This window comes from Syngnathoides biaculeatus, chromosome 6 (assembly GCF_019802595.1).
Source record: "Syngnathoides biaculeatus isolate LvHL_M chromosome 6, ASM1980259v1, whole genome shotgun sequence".
NCBI lineage: Eukaryota > Metazoa > Chordata > Actinopteri > Syngnathiformes > Syngnathidae > Syngnathoides > Syngnathoides biaculeatus.
Genome location: NC_084645.1, coordinates 2626082 through 2641837, shown reverse-complemented (window position 1 = coordinate 2641837; position 15756 = coordinate 2626082). Strand labels below are relative to the sequence as shown.

Sequence of the window (15756 nt, the reverse complement as noted above, 5' to 3'; positions counted from 1 at the left end):
AGACAAGCTTGGTGGACAAGGACATCAGGTCCTCCTTGGAGGCGCACCTGAGGTCAAGCATGACCCACGGGAGCTTATCCAACCAGTTGCCATCTGTCAAGCCGGCACGCAGGGCTGCTTTAATGGAGCGGTGGAACTGCTCACAGATACCGTTCGCCTGGGAGTGATAGGCGGTAGTGCTGTGCAGTTTAACCCCCAAACTCTCAGTGACTGCGTTCCAGACTTCGGAGCTAAACTGAGGGTCACAGTTGGAAAGGTTGGACGGGGGTCCCGAAGCGCGCAACTCACGTGCCGATGAACGCGTCGTCAAGGAGAGGGGAACGGGTTCGGGCCAGCAGGTCGTCCTGTCAACCATGGTGAGCAAGTAGGTGAAACCGCGCGAGGGAGGAAGCGGACCCACCAAGTCAACGTTGACGTGGTCGAACCTCCTCTCGGGGACAGGGAAGGGCTCTAAGGGGGCTTTTGTGTGGCGATGCACCTTAGCACCCTGACAGGCCACGCACGAGTCGACACATGCCTGCACATCCTTCTTAAGCCCGCGCCACACGAACTTCTGGGACACTAGCCTCACGGATGGTTTCTTGCCGGGGTGGGAGAGGTTGTGGACTGCCTTGAAAACAGCTCGGTGGCAGTTCGCAGGGACTCGCGGCCGAGGCTGGCCAGCTGATAGGTTGCACAACAACCTGACGCCCAAGTCGCCAAAAGCGACTTCCTCCAGGCGCAAACCCGTGTCAGAAGTCTTGAGGCCCTGCAACCCTGTGGTCCGAGGCCTGGTCTGCGCTCATGCGGGAGTAGTCGAGACCCAGATGCACAGTGCCAACGACCATATTGGATTTGCTGGTGATGTGTTGGATGTCCGTAGTTTACTCTGGGATGAACGACAGTTGGCGTTGCTGGCGGGCGGGTGGACCACGGCTCGGCCACCTTGGACATGGCGAAAGTGAGGGGTTTATGGTCCACATATGCCGTGAACTTACGGCGTTCCAATTGGGAACGGAAGTGGCGGATCGCCAGCCAGAGGCCGAGGAGCTCCCTATCATATGTGGTGTATTTGCGTTTCCTGGGGACCAGCTGACGGCTGAAAAAGGCAAGCGGTTGCCAGGCGCCGCCGACCCACTGTTCGAATACGGCCCCAACGGCGTAGTCCGATGAGTCAGTAGTGGGAGCGACGGGGGCACCCTGTGACTGGTGGGCAAGCATAGCGGCACGACTCAGCGCGGCCTACGTGGCCTGGAAGGTTTCAACCCTCTCGGCCGTTCATTCAATGTCCTGGTTGGGGGCCTTGCCTTTAAGAGCCTCATACAGCGTGCACATGGTATGGGCAGCCGGGCGGATGAAGCGGTGATAGAAGGTCACCATCCCCAGAAAATCTCAGAGCCCCCGAGCCGAGTGAGGTCGGGGAAGAGCGGTGACGGACGGCCTCCACCTTTGCCGGAAGTGGGGCGGCGCCTTTTTGTCGTTGAGGTGCCCGAGGGACTGGAGGGAGGGCACCCCGAAAACACACTTCGCCAAGTTGATGATCAGGCCATGCTACTCGAGTCTTGCGAAGAGGTCCTTAAGGTGCATCAGATGTTCTTCCTCCGAGGAGCTGGCGACGAGGATGTCATCCACATAGATGAACACAGAGTGCAAGTCTCTGAGCACCGAATCCATTAAACGGGTCGCGTTTTTGAGACCAAACGGCATCCTCAGAAACTCGAACAGGCCAAACGGTGTGTTTACAGCCGTTTTGGGAACGTCTGAGGGGTGCACGGGAACCCGGTGATAACCGCGCACAAGGTCGACTTGGAGAACAGGATTTTGCTCGCCAGGTGGGCAGAGAAGTCCTGAATGTGTGGAACAGGATAGCGGTTGGGTGAAGTGGCATCGTTAAGGCGGCGGTAGTCACCACACGGTCGGCACCCGCCTCTCGGTTTAGGGACGATGTGTAGCGGCGAGGCCCACGGGCTATCCGAGAGGCGGACGATGCCCAGGCGCTCCATGTTGGCAAACTCTGACTTAGCGACTGCTAGCTTCTCGGGGTCGAGTCGCTGGGCTCTAGCGTGAATCAGGGGACCCTTGGTCTCAATGTGGTGCTCGACCCCATGTTTAGTTGTGGCAGAGGAGAAATTGGGCCATGTCAAGCCAGGCAATCGAGGAGCAAGTCAGTGTGTCCACCAGACGGCCCTTCCTAACATCCAAAACAGGCGTGGAAATAGCACAAGCCTATCCCAGCGTGGCCGCCAGTGGCGATGGGGCCCCTACTGGATGGCACACCCGCACCCGGCGGCGTGTAACTGCACGCCGGGTGGCCAGGAAGAGACGGTCGGCTTCCTCTGCCAGGGCACGGGGCTCAGTGATAGTACAGTTAGCGAGCGCCGTCTGAACATGGGTCTGAGAAACAGTTCCAGAAAATGAAATTGTGCTCCTCCGCGCCCAGCAGGTTTAGCATCATTTCCATGAGTTCGGAAGGTTTGCTGTCCCCCAGTCCATTAATAGCCAAAATACATCCCGCATGCTCTGGCAGTGAAAGCTCGAAAACATTGAGAAGGTGAGCCTTGAGCCCAGCATATTTATCTTGGGCCGGGGGAGATGTGATGAAACTTACTGCTCTGGCCGCCGTTGAGCTCCCGAGGGCTGAGACAACGTGGTAATAACGCGCGTTATCATCCGAGATCCCGTGGAGGGCGAATTGAGCCTCCGTCTGCGCGAACGACGCTGCCGGTGACGTCTCCATTTTCGTTGCCATTTTCGGTTCAGTCTCGGAAAACGCCGGAACTGACGTCGGGTCACCAGCGCCGAAGAAAATGAGTCGGTCGCGGAGTGTTGAACACAGGAGCAAACCTTGTTTTTAATGCAGACATCAACAGTGTGAACCCATTACGGCGGGAACTCTCCAACCAAACTAACACCGGAAGTGTAACAACAAAAACCGTCTGTGCGAACCCCACAACCCAACTCGAAGTCCCGCAGGTGAATTATGTAAACAAGACTGAACAAATATTTTCATGGAATTGATTAAAGTGATTCAGCACAGTCAATAGAATTGCGCTGTTCATCAGTATTTTAGAACGTGGCGTACCAAAAGTTGTCCATCAGCCGGGAGAACAAGGATATGAAGACGAAACATTTCAGCATGTACAATGAAGATGACAAGCAATTTGACGAACTTACAAGACGGCCATATTGGAAAGGTCAAGCTTCACATTAAAGCTGATGCACGGACCTTGAAAGTAAGCTTTAACTTAATAATTTCTCAACCAATTTATCCGGTGTTTACTTTTTTGTCAGCTCAAACGCTCATTACATAAAGTGCTTTCTTCATTTAAATGTTTGAAAGAAATGTGAGTAAATATGGCTTTTCCACATTATAGGTTACTTTCAGGTCTCTTGTAGTCGTACGGCGGTGAACTAATCCAGATGCAGCGCCATGTAGCGGTATCCTTGTTTTTATCATATTTTGACGTCAATTTACATGGAATGTGCTGAAGATTTTGACCGCTTTTGCTTAGGTTTGTCGTTGGCACAGAGTTCAAAAGTTGCATCACGTATTTACCTATATATCTGCGCGGAAGAACAAGAAGAGGACGAAGGAGAAGAGGAGAAAGAAGAAAAAGATAGACAATAGGACAAATCCAAAGTAAGCCATATGAGTAATATTTACATGAGTCTTGCAACGAGTTATTCAGAAAATATGTAAAACAACATATTTGTGTTTACGATTAATGTGTTCATTTGACTCGCACTTTACCGGTTCGTTTGTTGTTCCCTAAGGTTCGTGCAAACTATGTCGTCACATAATTTTTTTCGTGACTTGATCTGGTAAAGTAAGAATTGAATGGGTCGCTGGTTATTTACGCACACGAGTATATGGGAACAAAAATAAAATCGCTACATTTGATTTTGCTCTCATTTTTCGTCTGCTTGGACCTATTAATAAACTGGATCGTTAGACCGTTATCGACAACGTAACTACATCCAGGCCGTGTTGGTTCACTCTACTGACGCGCCATTCACTATAATGCTTTTAGAGTTACACAAATGTTCGTGCGACTGTTAAAAGTGACACATAATGGCTAAAAAGACTTTGGAAAGTTATTGGTGCTCATTAAATGTTGTTTCAAGAAACCGTTACGACAAGAAGTGTGCTTTGATCGACAATATCGACCCATATGCCTTGGAGAAACACAAATGGAACACACAACTGTGGGCGTCGGTAACCTATCCAGACATCGTCCATTATCTCCTGTTCTCGACAAGCGCTTATACCGTGGCCCAACTAAGGAATTACAAAGGTCTGGAGGCCAACAACCAATTCATCAATTGCTGGGTTAGTTATGCGGTGGTATCCATTGTAAGCAACCTGTCTCCCCACACTGCTAAGGTTAGTTTACCGCACAATGCAATTTTAATGTACCGCGTGATTATAGTCTTGTGTTAAATTATGTTGATTATATCAACGAACGAGATATAGATTATTTTCGTTTTTGTTACCTTGAGGGAGGGAGAGAGAGAGAGAGACAGAGTTTCGACCGGGACGAGTCCCAAGTGGAGACTGCACGTTTTTCTCCACTTCCACGGCTACATTTTTAACTCAACTCACGAAACATGGTGCGGTAATTCATTTTTGGAAACATTATAATGAAACAGAAAATGCAGATTTTGGAGACGTGCATTGCATTCACACATGGGTGCTAGATCAGCTCTGCTCATACAAGACAGCCACAGTTGTCACCATTTGGTTGATAACTGCTCCGTTTTCTTGCACTGGTTCTTGGTCACAGGTGGCAGTCGAAAGAAAGACGCTCTACAACGCCTGTTTGAGCAATTGATAACATGGCAGTGTGCCTCCATTCATACACCTTTCTGAAATTATTCCTGGATAGTTACGTGTGTTAACGTGAATTCACCAAACCAAAATGGCGCCCGTGTTCTAAATCGGAAGGTGTGCGACGTTAGTCGAAAACAGTCTATATTATAGTATATACGGGTATACTGCAGACTATCGCACGATTCATCCCTTTAAACTCCTCCGTTTGCACAATTGTAATTGCAATGGTCTATAACAGGAACTGCGAATGGGTAAGAGCACTCTGTATAAACTTAACATAATGTGGCGCATTGATGTACTCTTAACTGATCCAAATGAATAACATGGATGGTTACTCATCTTTGACTCCGACAACGAATAGTTCCTATTAAGTGAATGTCTCTTTTTTTCTTTGTTCTGAATGTCATACCAGGGCAGCACCGACTGCCGGAGATAAATTCCTTGTATGTTGTTACATACTTGGCCATGAAACCTCATTCTAATGTAAAAGACGTGTGGATTTTGTACTGAAACATGGTGTACGCTCAAATCCAGAACAGGACATGTGCCCAATAATATGCACGTCTTAATGTGTGTGTATGAATGAATCCTACCACATTTCCTTTGTAGTACTTCATAACGTAGAATTGACAGTACATGTTGCCTCCACGCCTACATTGAAATACCCATCCATCCATTTTCTTAACCGCTTATCCTCACAAGGGTCGAAGGGAGTGCTAGAGCCTCTCCCAGCTGTCAACGGCCAGGAGGTGGGGTACACCCTGAACTGGTTGCCAGCCAATCGCAGAGCACATGGAGACAGACAACAGTCGCACTCACAATCACACTTAGGGGCAATTTGAGTGTCCAATTAATGTTACTTGTTGTAGCGGAGTAACCAATTCGGAGCAGAAAGTCGCTGCAATAATGGGTTACACTGGTCTTTTAGTGATGGTTGGTATACAGTACATATGGCTGAGTCTGATTATTCCCATAAGGTTTATGCCGTGTGCTTTTACAACTCGCTACAAATGTGTTCATTTTGTGACCGACACTCAGCCATATTAGATAAAAGTTCATGTGTAAATATTGTATGTGTGGTCCATTGCAGTCCATTTTCCATGACACTTATCCTGGTGAGGGTCACGGGGCCCTGGAGCCTGTTTCAGTGTACTTCATGGTATTTGTAATAAATCTCATTAATTCAATCACATCAAACAGAATAGCAAAAACTTCGACCCTCGTTTCATTACTCTTATTATTTTAATACACAAGAGGGCACACAATAAAAATAAAAAAAAAAAGTACTTTGAAATTACTCAATTTGCACATGCACATTGGTTGCACATGATTCCTGGTGTCTCCTCCGGCATCCCCATTTTATCCACTCCAATTATGCTCAACAACCAGCTGCTGTACCTGAGCAGAGTGATTTAAAAGTCTTTTTTCTTAATTTGAACATGACTATCACATTCACTGTGATTTGAGAAGCACGCTTGCGCACCGTCCTGGTCGCAAATCGGCACAGTCGAGCATGAAAAATCACTTGTGTAAAATTTGTTTCGAGTATAAAAAAAATTATATTTAAAAATGTCACTTATTTTGTGTAGTCTTAATATTAATTGACATGTTTAATTCATAAATGTTTTTAACTAAACAAGCCTGCTCCTAAACAAACAATATTCATCCGGAAATAGGAATAGCAAGTTAACTGTACTGAGCATGTTCGGAAGTTACAGGGGACTCGCCATATGCGAACACATAGTGAGTCTGGCAAGTAAAGTTTTAAAATGGTGGGAAAAAAAAAAATGTTAAACGTGTGACTTGGCTGTTTATCCTACCATACGACTCTGAACTGTTATAGACTTTTAGGTATATTACAAGAATTTGTATTTGATTCATGTCTTTAGCGTGACAAAAGTTTCGTTGGAAGCTATATCGGGTGCTGAGCAAATAATTCTTTACATTGGCGACAACTGCATCTGGGTTCCGCGTCACACCCAGACTTTCTCACCACCGGTTCATGATACCTGTGGATGGTATGGAAAATTTATTAACCTTTGGGATTATCTTCTGAAAAACAAAGGATGGGAGTGGAATAAGTGCAGTTTGTCAGCAGCAAACTTTGACGGATGCTCATTACGCGGGAAAGACGCCCAACACAAATTTGTCTGCTGTCGGAAAATGTACTTCCCGTGCAGGGCACAGGCAAATGATTTGCCAGGAATGGTTTTCTAAATTCAAGTGGCTCAGATTGAGGGACTCAAATTTTTTCTGCCAATGGTGTATTGACAATGGAAGAAAAAATGTTTTGACCCGCTGAAAGTCATCAGTGGAAGTTGGCTGACTTCGTGAAGCATCAGTAGACAGCTGATCACAAGTTTGGTGCAACTGCAAAGACGTAGTTGATGTAGAATGTGCCTTCAGCAGGCATAACATTGTAAAGACGTCCTTAAAGGGGAATGCCAGTGCTTTGTATGAACAGTGTATCAATAGTTCATGTAATATGTACCCTATTTTGACAATGTGATGTTAAATCCTCTCTCATTTAATAGTGTTTTGAGAACATTTTTATTGACAATGACGAATTTTCAGGGGCGCTGCCATTTTCGTGAGTCACATGATCTACGTAAGCATATGTGACGTGTACAGTGCCGAAACAAAGGCTCAATTACATGGGGCACCATTATGCCGAGCGCTGATTTCTTGGATTTATTCTCATCTGATGAAAAAATAGCAGTATCGGTTGATCGGGACGATGATGGAATACTTCCATACGCTCAATTGTAGGCTCTTGTACATTCCTCTTTTTCTTCTGACGATGGCTCCGGTTTCCTCCTCCTCTTTGTCTTTGACCCACAGTAGCTGAATTTCCACCGACGCCCTGCAGGTAAGCAGTGCCGGGGGCGGGCGTTCTTAACCCGGGCCACGACCGATCTGTATGGGATTCTTTAGATGAACGCTCATATTTGTTTGGCACAGTTTTTTTTGCCGGATGCCCTTCCTGACCCAACCCTCTGCATTTATCCGGGCTTGGGACCAGCCTAGAGATTGTACTGGTTTGTGCCCCCATAGGGGTGCATTTTCTGAGGACTGCCTTTGGATCTTAAAAGCGTGGAACTGTGTGAAAGAATTAACTGTCACCAACGGATTTCGAAAGGCTGGACTGCTATCCGAAGAAAACAGCACAACTTCAATGCTAACAGTGTCTTGAGATGAAAATAAACGAGTGACAGAGATACTGACGTGTTGTGTGACTGAGACGTTCTGAGGCTCTTCAACTCCCACACTGAAGATGATGACGACGTTCTAGGTCTTTTTAACTCCTACACTGAAAACAATGACTTTAGTGGTTTCCAAAAACAGGAAGAGGATAAATAAAAAATGACTTTTTTGTTGTGTTTGACAATGAGAGTTGAAGTATGATATCAGAAATTACATCAGCAGTATGCCAGGTTCATGCAACTTAGGACATTTAAAGTACAGTTTTCTCAAGCAAGGAAGATGAGAGGAACTTTTGCTCGCGAGGAGAACGCAGGATGTCTCACCATCTCCAGCCCATTCTGGCCACATCGCCACGAATCCTTCTTTTTATTTCCTTAGGCCGTTCTGTAATACTCTTCATTGTATCACAATGTTTGAGCACATTAAGCAGAGTAAAAGAACATTAAAAGCAAAATGAGAGCAAATATGGGATAAATTTATGTACAATTAATCAAATTAATCCAACACTTACTGCCATGTTTCAGTCACTGTTTGGAAACAAGGTATGTATATAAACATTCACAAAGTGTTTCCATGTCAATACCTAATTCGGCAACGTATGTATATATCCGTGGCATGTAGTCCACTGCGGCTAATATGTTTGAACAGACAAAAAAAAAAAAACTCTACACAGAGTGGGTGCAATTTAAAACAAAGTGTGCTGTGTAATCTAGAAAATACGGTAGTCCAGTTTATAACAAAGATTTTGAACAAAGCTCAGCTGTCCAAAAATGAACATGCTGACCATTACCTTAAAATTTTTGCCATTTTATTTCCCCGTTGTTGGTAGCTATTCACTCACTAGTCACCAGCAGCAGTTTTGTCCCTAGATTCTCAAAAATGTGTGGAAAAACTTAATTAAAAAGGAGAGCCAGGTCCTCTCATCCAACATCAGTGTGTGACCTCAGATATCTACTTCTCAAAGACTGTTGGAAAAAAGCTTCACACACTCACCACACATCTTGTGTTCTGAAGTGTTAAAGGTGGCTGTAAAAGGCGGATAGTTGTCACATTAATACACACAGGCCCTCACTTTTAGTGCACATATGGTTATTTGGGACAAACCTACCTGCTCACAATCAAGTATATCACTGAAGCAGGAGAGAAGAAAAAAAGTGGGGAGACTTGTGCGAGCTGTGTAAATGGCAGATGGGTATGTCTAATTGGCAACATGCAAGATTTGACAATAGGAGACCCAAGTGGAGCTAACAAAATAACAACCCCTCTTTTTTTAACATTGTGGGCATATTGATTTAATAATTTTAATGTTGATTCATACATCCACTCACGAGAAGCAGAGCAAGTCTGTCAAATTTGTATGCTGGACTTCATTTTCACTACTGTGTGTATTGCATAAGTACACCGACTCCAAGCAGCAAATCATATTGTAGCTGCACGTATCCTGCTGAGAACTCAGTGGGAGTCATAACATCTCAACAGAATCTTGCGGTTTAATGTCACCATGGCATTTTAAAACTGTGGAATGGAAATAAAATAAAAAGCCATTTGGTCTAAATCTGTGAGGGGTTCATATAAGGACCATTGCTCTTCTGTTTGACAAGAGAGTGATGATGTTTGAAAGTTTATTGAACATTAGATAACATGCACATGGTGATTCATTGGTTGGTTTTGTAATTTTTACGTGAAAACGTGATGCGATTTATTTCAACATGAAATTATATGAATGTTTTTTTTTTCTTCCAGGAGCTCATGGCAGACCTCGGTATCAGAATGGGGGATAATGTGCTGTTGGTTTGGACTCAGCCCTCATCACCTACCACTTTAATACAGTTTGTAGAGGATCTTGGTGCCATTGTTGGTGCAAATGGCAGCGTTTCAGTGGAAAACATGGAAATGCTATTGTTGAGTGAGTAGAACCTATGACTATTATTTTCCCTTGTTATCATTTCACTAAGGTTGAGATTTTCTCTCCTTACTCTCCTTAGCATCCCATGCTCCAGCCTCATTCGATTGGGTGCTGTCTTGTCTTCTTTTGGACAGCTTTTCTATCCACAGTTCAGAGACTCTGGCAGAGATGGCCAGAGTCCTCAAACCTGGTGGGAAGTTAGTTCTGGATGAACCCGTTACAGGTCAGATACAATTATCATGGTCTGTATAAATGTACAGTATAGTATGGGGGAATAATTACAATGCCTTGAAACGAGCAGTGGAAAGGTTTTTGTTTTAACGATTTGATTCGAGTGCGACGTGAGCTGGGCGGTGGCCAAAGGTGCAGACCTTGGCGATTAGATCCTTGGCTGGTCAGGGGTCACAAACTCAATTTACCTTGGGGCTACTGGAGGCAGCGTCCGGCCGAGGCTGGCCCCAGTGTCTGCGCACGTGCACTCACGGCCAATTTCAATTTAAAATTTAAAAGAAAATTCAATCTTCTCAAACATCTTTTTAAAAGTTAAAAACATTAAGATAAACTCCGAGGCAGCACAGTGGTACAACTGGTTAGACCGTTGGCCTCACAGTTCTGAGGTCTGGGATTAAAATCCTGGCCCCGCCTGTTTGGAGTTTGCATGTTCTCCCTGTGCCTGCGTGGGTTTTCTATGGGCACTCCACTTTCTTCCCACATCCCCAAAAACATGCATTAGAGACTCTAAATTGGCCTTTGGTGTGATTGTGAGTTTGACTCCTGTCTGTTTCTATGTGCCCTGCGATTGGCTGGCAACCAGTTAGTGTTTACCCCACCTCTTGCCCGATGATACATGGGATTGGCACCAGCACCACCGTGACCCTAGTGAGGATAAGTGGCTCAGAGAATGAGTGAAAGAAAAAAGATTGAGAAAGATACTTGTGTCAACAAGTTGTGTACAAAACTACTAGTACAACGGTACATGGCAACGATGCTGTAATTTTCACTCATAAAAATATTTCTCTGCTTGCACGTGCCAGAGAGTGGCATGTTTAGTTGGCTGAGCACACAACACTGTAAAAGGGCCATTCATGTAAAACCTGAGGGCTGCACTAACATTAAACTTTCATATTAAGGTGGGGGCCACAAAATATTATCTCGCGGACCGCAAGTTTGAGACCGCTGCTCTAGGGACATGGAACATCACAGAGTGCTCCTTTGGGTGACTCCATCATTTTGCTGGGTGACCTCAATTCCCACGTGGGCAATGACATTGAGATGTGGAAGGGCGTGATTGGGAAGAACGATCCCCCCGATTAGAACCCGAGTGGTGTTATGGACTTCTGTGTTCATCACGGATTGTCCATGACGAACACCATGTTCAGGCATAAGGCCTCCACATGTGCACTAAGCACCAGGACACCTAAGGTCGCAGTTCGATGATCAACTTTGTTTTCGTGTCATTGGACTTGCATGTCTTGGACACTCTGGTGAAGAGAGGGGCGGCGCAGTCAACTGATCACCACCTGGTGGTGAGTTGGCTCTGATTGTGAGGGAAGATGCTGGTCCGACGTGGCAGGCCCAAATGTTTTGTGAGGGTCTACTGGGAACGGCTGGCAGATTCCCCTGTCAGAAGGAATTTCAACTCCCACCTCCGAAAGAACTTTTTTCATTGTCCGGGGGAGGCGAGAGACATTGAGTCCATATGGAGGATGTTCCCCACCTCCATTGCTGAGGCAGACGACCTGAGCTGTGGCCGTGAGGTCACCAAGGTGTTTAAAAAGCTCCTTGGTGGCAGGGCCCTCGGGGTGGATGAGATTTGCCTGGAGTTCCTAAAGGCTTTGGATGTTTTGGTGCTGTCCTGGTTGACACGCCTCTGCAACATTGCGTGGACATCGGGGATAGTGCCTCTGGATTGGCAGACTGGGGTGGTGATCCTGCTTTTCAAGAAGCACATGGGTGTGTTCCAAATTTAGAGGGTTCACACTCCTCGGCCTCCCCGGTAAGGTCTACTCAGGGTTACTGGAGAGGAGGGTCCGTTGGGAAGTCGAGTCACGGATTCAGGAGGACCATTGTGGTTTTTGTCCTTGCCGTGGAACAGTGGACAAGCTCAACACCCTCGTCAGGATCATCGAGGATGCATGGGAGTTCGCCCCAACCAGTTTACATGTGTTTTGTGGACTTGGACAAGGCATTCGACTGTGTCCGTCGGGGAGTCCTGTGGGGGGGATTCTTCAGGAGTATGGGGTACCGAATCCCCTGATACAAGCTGTTCGGTCCCTGTACGACCGCTGTCAGAATTTGGTCTGCATTGCCGGCAATAAGTCGGACTCATTTCCGATGAGAATTGGACTCCACCTTTGTCACCGATTTTGTTCATAACTTTTATGGACAGAATTTCTAGGCACAGCCAAGGCGTAGATGGTGTCCGGTTTGGTGGCCTGAGCATTGCATCTCTGCTCTTTGCAGATGATGTGGTTCTGTTGGCTTCTTCAACCCGTGATCTCCAGCTCTCACTGGAGTGATTCGCAGCCAAGTGAGAAGGGGCTGGGATGAGTCCTCAGCCCAAAAAGGGAGGCATGCCCTCTCTAGGTCGGGGATGAGATCCTTCCACAAGTGGAGGAGTTCAAGTATCTTGGGGTCTTGTTCATGAGTGAGGGAAAAATGGAGTGGGAGATCGACAGATGGATCGGTGCAGCCTCTGCAGTGATGCGGACTTTGTATCGGTCTGTTGTGGTAAAGAGGGAGATAAGTCGAAAGGCGACGTTCTCAATTTACCAGTCAATCTACGTTCCTACCTTCACCTATGGGCATGAAATGTGGGTTATGACCTAAAGAACAAGATCCCTGATACAAGTGGCCAAAATGAGTTTCCTCCGCAGGGTGTCCGGGCTTTCCCTTAGAGATAGGGTGAGAAGCTCGGTCATCCGGGAGGGGCTCACTGTCGAGGTGCTACTCCTCCGCATTGAGAGGAGCCAGATGAGGTGCCTGGGACATCTGATTTGGATGCCTACTGTACGCCTCCCTGATACGGCGTTCCGGGCATGTCCTACTGGAAATAAACCCGAAGACGACCCAGGACACGCTGGAGAGACTGTCTTTCGGCTGGCTTGGAAACGCCTCGGGATCCCTCCGGAAGAGCTGGAAGAAGTGGCTGGAGAACGGGAAGTCTGGGTATCCCTGCTTAAGCTACTTCCCCCGCGACCCGACCCGGTAGTGAACCCCAGACTGGTGACCATCCAGGCCACCAAACACGAGGCGTCCGGGTGGACAGGTCAGGAGGACGACCCGGACGCCAAGCACCAGGGTCCCCACGGGGCCGCCCCCTCCCGGTCAGCAACTTGAGAAGGCGGCGCCATCGCCGCCCCCTCCTGGTCAGCAACGTGAGAAGGCGGCGCCATCGCCGCCCCCTCCTGGTCAGCAACGTGAGAAGGCGGCGCCATCGCCGCCCCCTCCTGGTCAGCAACGTGAGAAGGCGGCGCCATCGCCGCCCCCTCCTGGTCAGCAACGTGAGAAGGCGGCGCCATCGCCGCCCCCTCCTGGACAGGAACGTGAGAAGGCGGCGCCATCGCCGCCCCCTCCTGGACAGGAACGTGAGAAGGCGACGCCATCGCCGCCCCCTCCTGGACAGGAACGTGAGGGCGTGCCCGTCGCCGACAGAGCAGGAGTGTGGAGCGTCCGCGGGCCGGTCGCCACTGCCACTCCAGAGCACGGACGAGAAGCGGCTGTGGAGACGTCGCCACCTTCTGGACAGCAACATGAGGCGGCATCGGGTCGGTCCCCACTGCCACGTGAGCTTGCAGTGCATCCGTAGAAACAGCAACGTTGGCGTGGCGCGGTGGCGAATCCGTTTCCAGGGCAACGTGAACCTGAGTAGGCGGAGAGTCAGTCGAAACTGACACGTGGGCGTGTCTCGGGAGCGGGTCAGTTCCAACTGCCACGTGAGCTCTGCTCGGAACCGCCAAGAGAAAATGAAAATGGAAGACAAATGGAGTAGGGGTTATTTTAAAGGAAGAACTGGCTAAGAATGTCTTAGGTGAAAAGTAGATCGAGTGTTGAGACTGAAATTTGAAATTGAGGGTATTGTGTATAATGTGATTAGCAGCTGTGCTCCACAGGTAAGCTGTGACCTCGAGTTGAAAGAGAAGTTCTTGACGAAGTAGTCCTGAGCATCCCAGAGAGAGTGAGTGAGAGCGTTGTGATTGTTGCAGATTTCAATGGACATGTTGGTGAAGGAAACGGGGGCAATGAAGAACTGATAGGTAAGTAAGGCATTCACCAAAGGAACTTTGAGGGGCAGATAGTTGTGGACTTAGCAAAAAGGATGGAATTGGCAGTGTTGAAGTTATTTCCAGAAGAGACAGGAACATAGAGTGACCTACAAGAACGAAGGTAGAAGCACCCAGATGGATTATATTTTGCGCAGACGATGTAATCTGAAAGAGGTTACCTACTCTAAGGTAGTGGTAGGGGAGAGGGTAGCTTGACAACATAGGATGGTGGTGTGTCGGATGACTCTGCCAGTGGGTAGGAAGATTAAGAAGACAAAGGTAGAGCAGAGAATCAAGTGGTCGAAGTTGAGAAAGGAAGAATGTTGTGTGGCCTTTCGGAAAGAGGTGAAACAGGCTCTAGATGGACATAAAGACCTCCTGGAAGACTGGAATACTATTGTCAAGATACTCAGAGAGGCAGACAGGTGAGTACTTGGGGTGCCTTCTGGTAGCAAAGGGGAGAAGGACTTGGTGGTGGAACACCAAAATACAGGAAGTCATCCAAGGAAAGAGATGAGCGAAGAAGAAGTGGGACTTGGAGAGGACTGAGGACAGGCGGAAGGAATACATTTAGATGCGACGTTGGGCAAAGGTCGAGGTGGCGAAGGCTAAACAAGAGGCATATGACGGCATGTAGACCAAGTTGGATATGAAAGGAGAAAACGATTTCTACAGGTTGGCCAGACAGAAGAATAGAGATAGTAAGGATGTGCAGGAAGTAAAGGTGATTAAGGATACAGATGGAAATATGTTGACTGGTGCCATTAGTGTGCCAAGTAAGTTAAGGAATGAAGAAAATGGGATGGAAGGTAGAGTAGAAGAAGCAAGTGTGACTAACCAGGAAATGGCAATGATTAGTAAGGGGGAAATTAGAAAGGCACTGTACAGAAATAAAAATGGAAAGACAGTTGGTCCTGATGACATACCAGTGGAGGTATGGAAGCAATTCGGAGAGTTGGCTGTGGAGTTTTTGACCAACTTAATCAATAGAATACTAGCGGGAGTGAAGATGCCAGTAAAATGGAGGAAAAGTGTGCTAATCCCCATTTTGAAGAACAAAGATGATGTTCAGAGCTGTGGAAACTTTTGAGGAATAAAGATGGTGAGCCACACAAGGAAGTTATGGGAAAGAGTAGTGAAGGGTAGCCTCAGGACAGAAGTAAGTATCTGCGAGCAACAGTATGGTTTCATGCCTACAAAGAGTACCACAGATGCATTATTTGCCTTGAGGATGCTCGTGGAAAAGTACAGAGAAGGTCAGAAGGAACTACATTGTGTCTTTGTAGCACAAGTGAAAGCCCATGACAGAGTACTAAGAGAGGAACTGTGTGGTACTGCATGCACAAGTCTGGTGTGGCGGAGAAATATGTTAGAATAGTACAGGACATGTATGAGGGCAGCAGAACAGCGGTGAGATGTGTTTTAGGTGTGTCAGAATAAATTAAGGTAGAGGTGGGACTGCATCAGGGAACCGCACTGAGCCCCTTTTTGTTTCCGGTAATAATGGATAGGCTCACAGATGAGGTTAGACTGGAATGCCCTTGGACCATGATGTTCGCAGATGATATAGT

At 47.3% G+C, this 15756-nt stretch overlaps 1 protein-coding gene across 6 annotated transcripts in view; it reads left to right on the top strand.

Annotated features, from left to right (window-relative positions):
* The first annotated feature begins 2588 nt into the window (after positions 1-2588).
* Positions 2589-15756, top strand: part of ciapin1 (cytokine induced apoptosis inhibitor 1) — a 61953-nt gene continuing 48785 nt past the window's right edge. The window contains exons 1-5 of one of the 6 annotated variants that reach the window (XM_061823635.1): positions 2589-3212; positions 3354-3417; positions 3492-3619; positions 9758-9920; positions 10000-10143. In XM_061823635.1, coding sequence (XP_061679619.1) covers positions 9764-9920; positions 10000-10143 — 301 coding nt within the window. In that variant the 5' untranslated portion in view covers positions 2589-3212; positions 3354-3417; positions 3492-3619; positions 9758-9763. Of the gene's footprint in view, positions 3213-3353; positions 3418-3491; positions 3620-3920; positions 4364-4572; positions 4591-4920; positions 5062-9757; positions 9921-9999; positions 10144-15756 lie in introns of those variants that run through there. The other 5 variants (XM_061823632.1, XM_061823631.1, XM_061823630.1 and 2 more) reach the window with 5 other exon arrangements.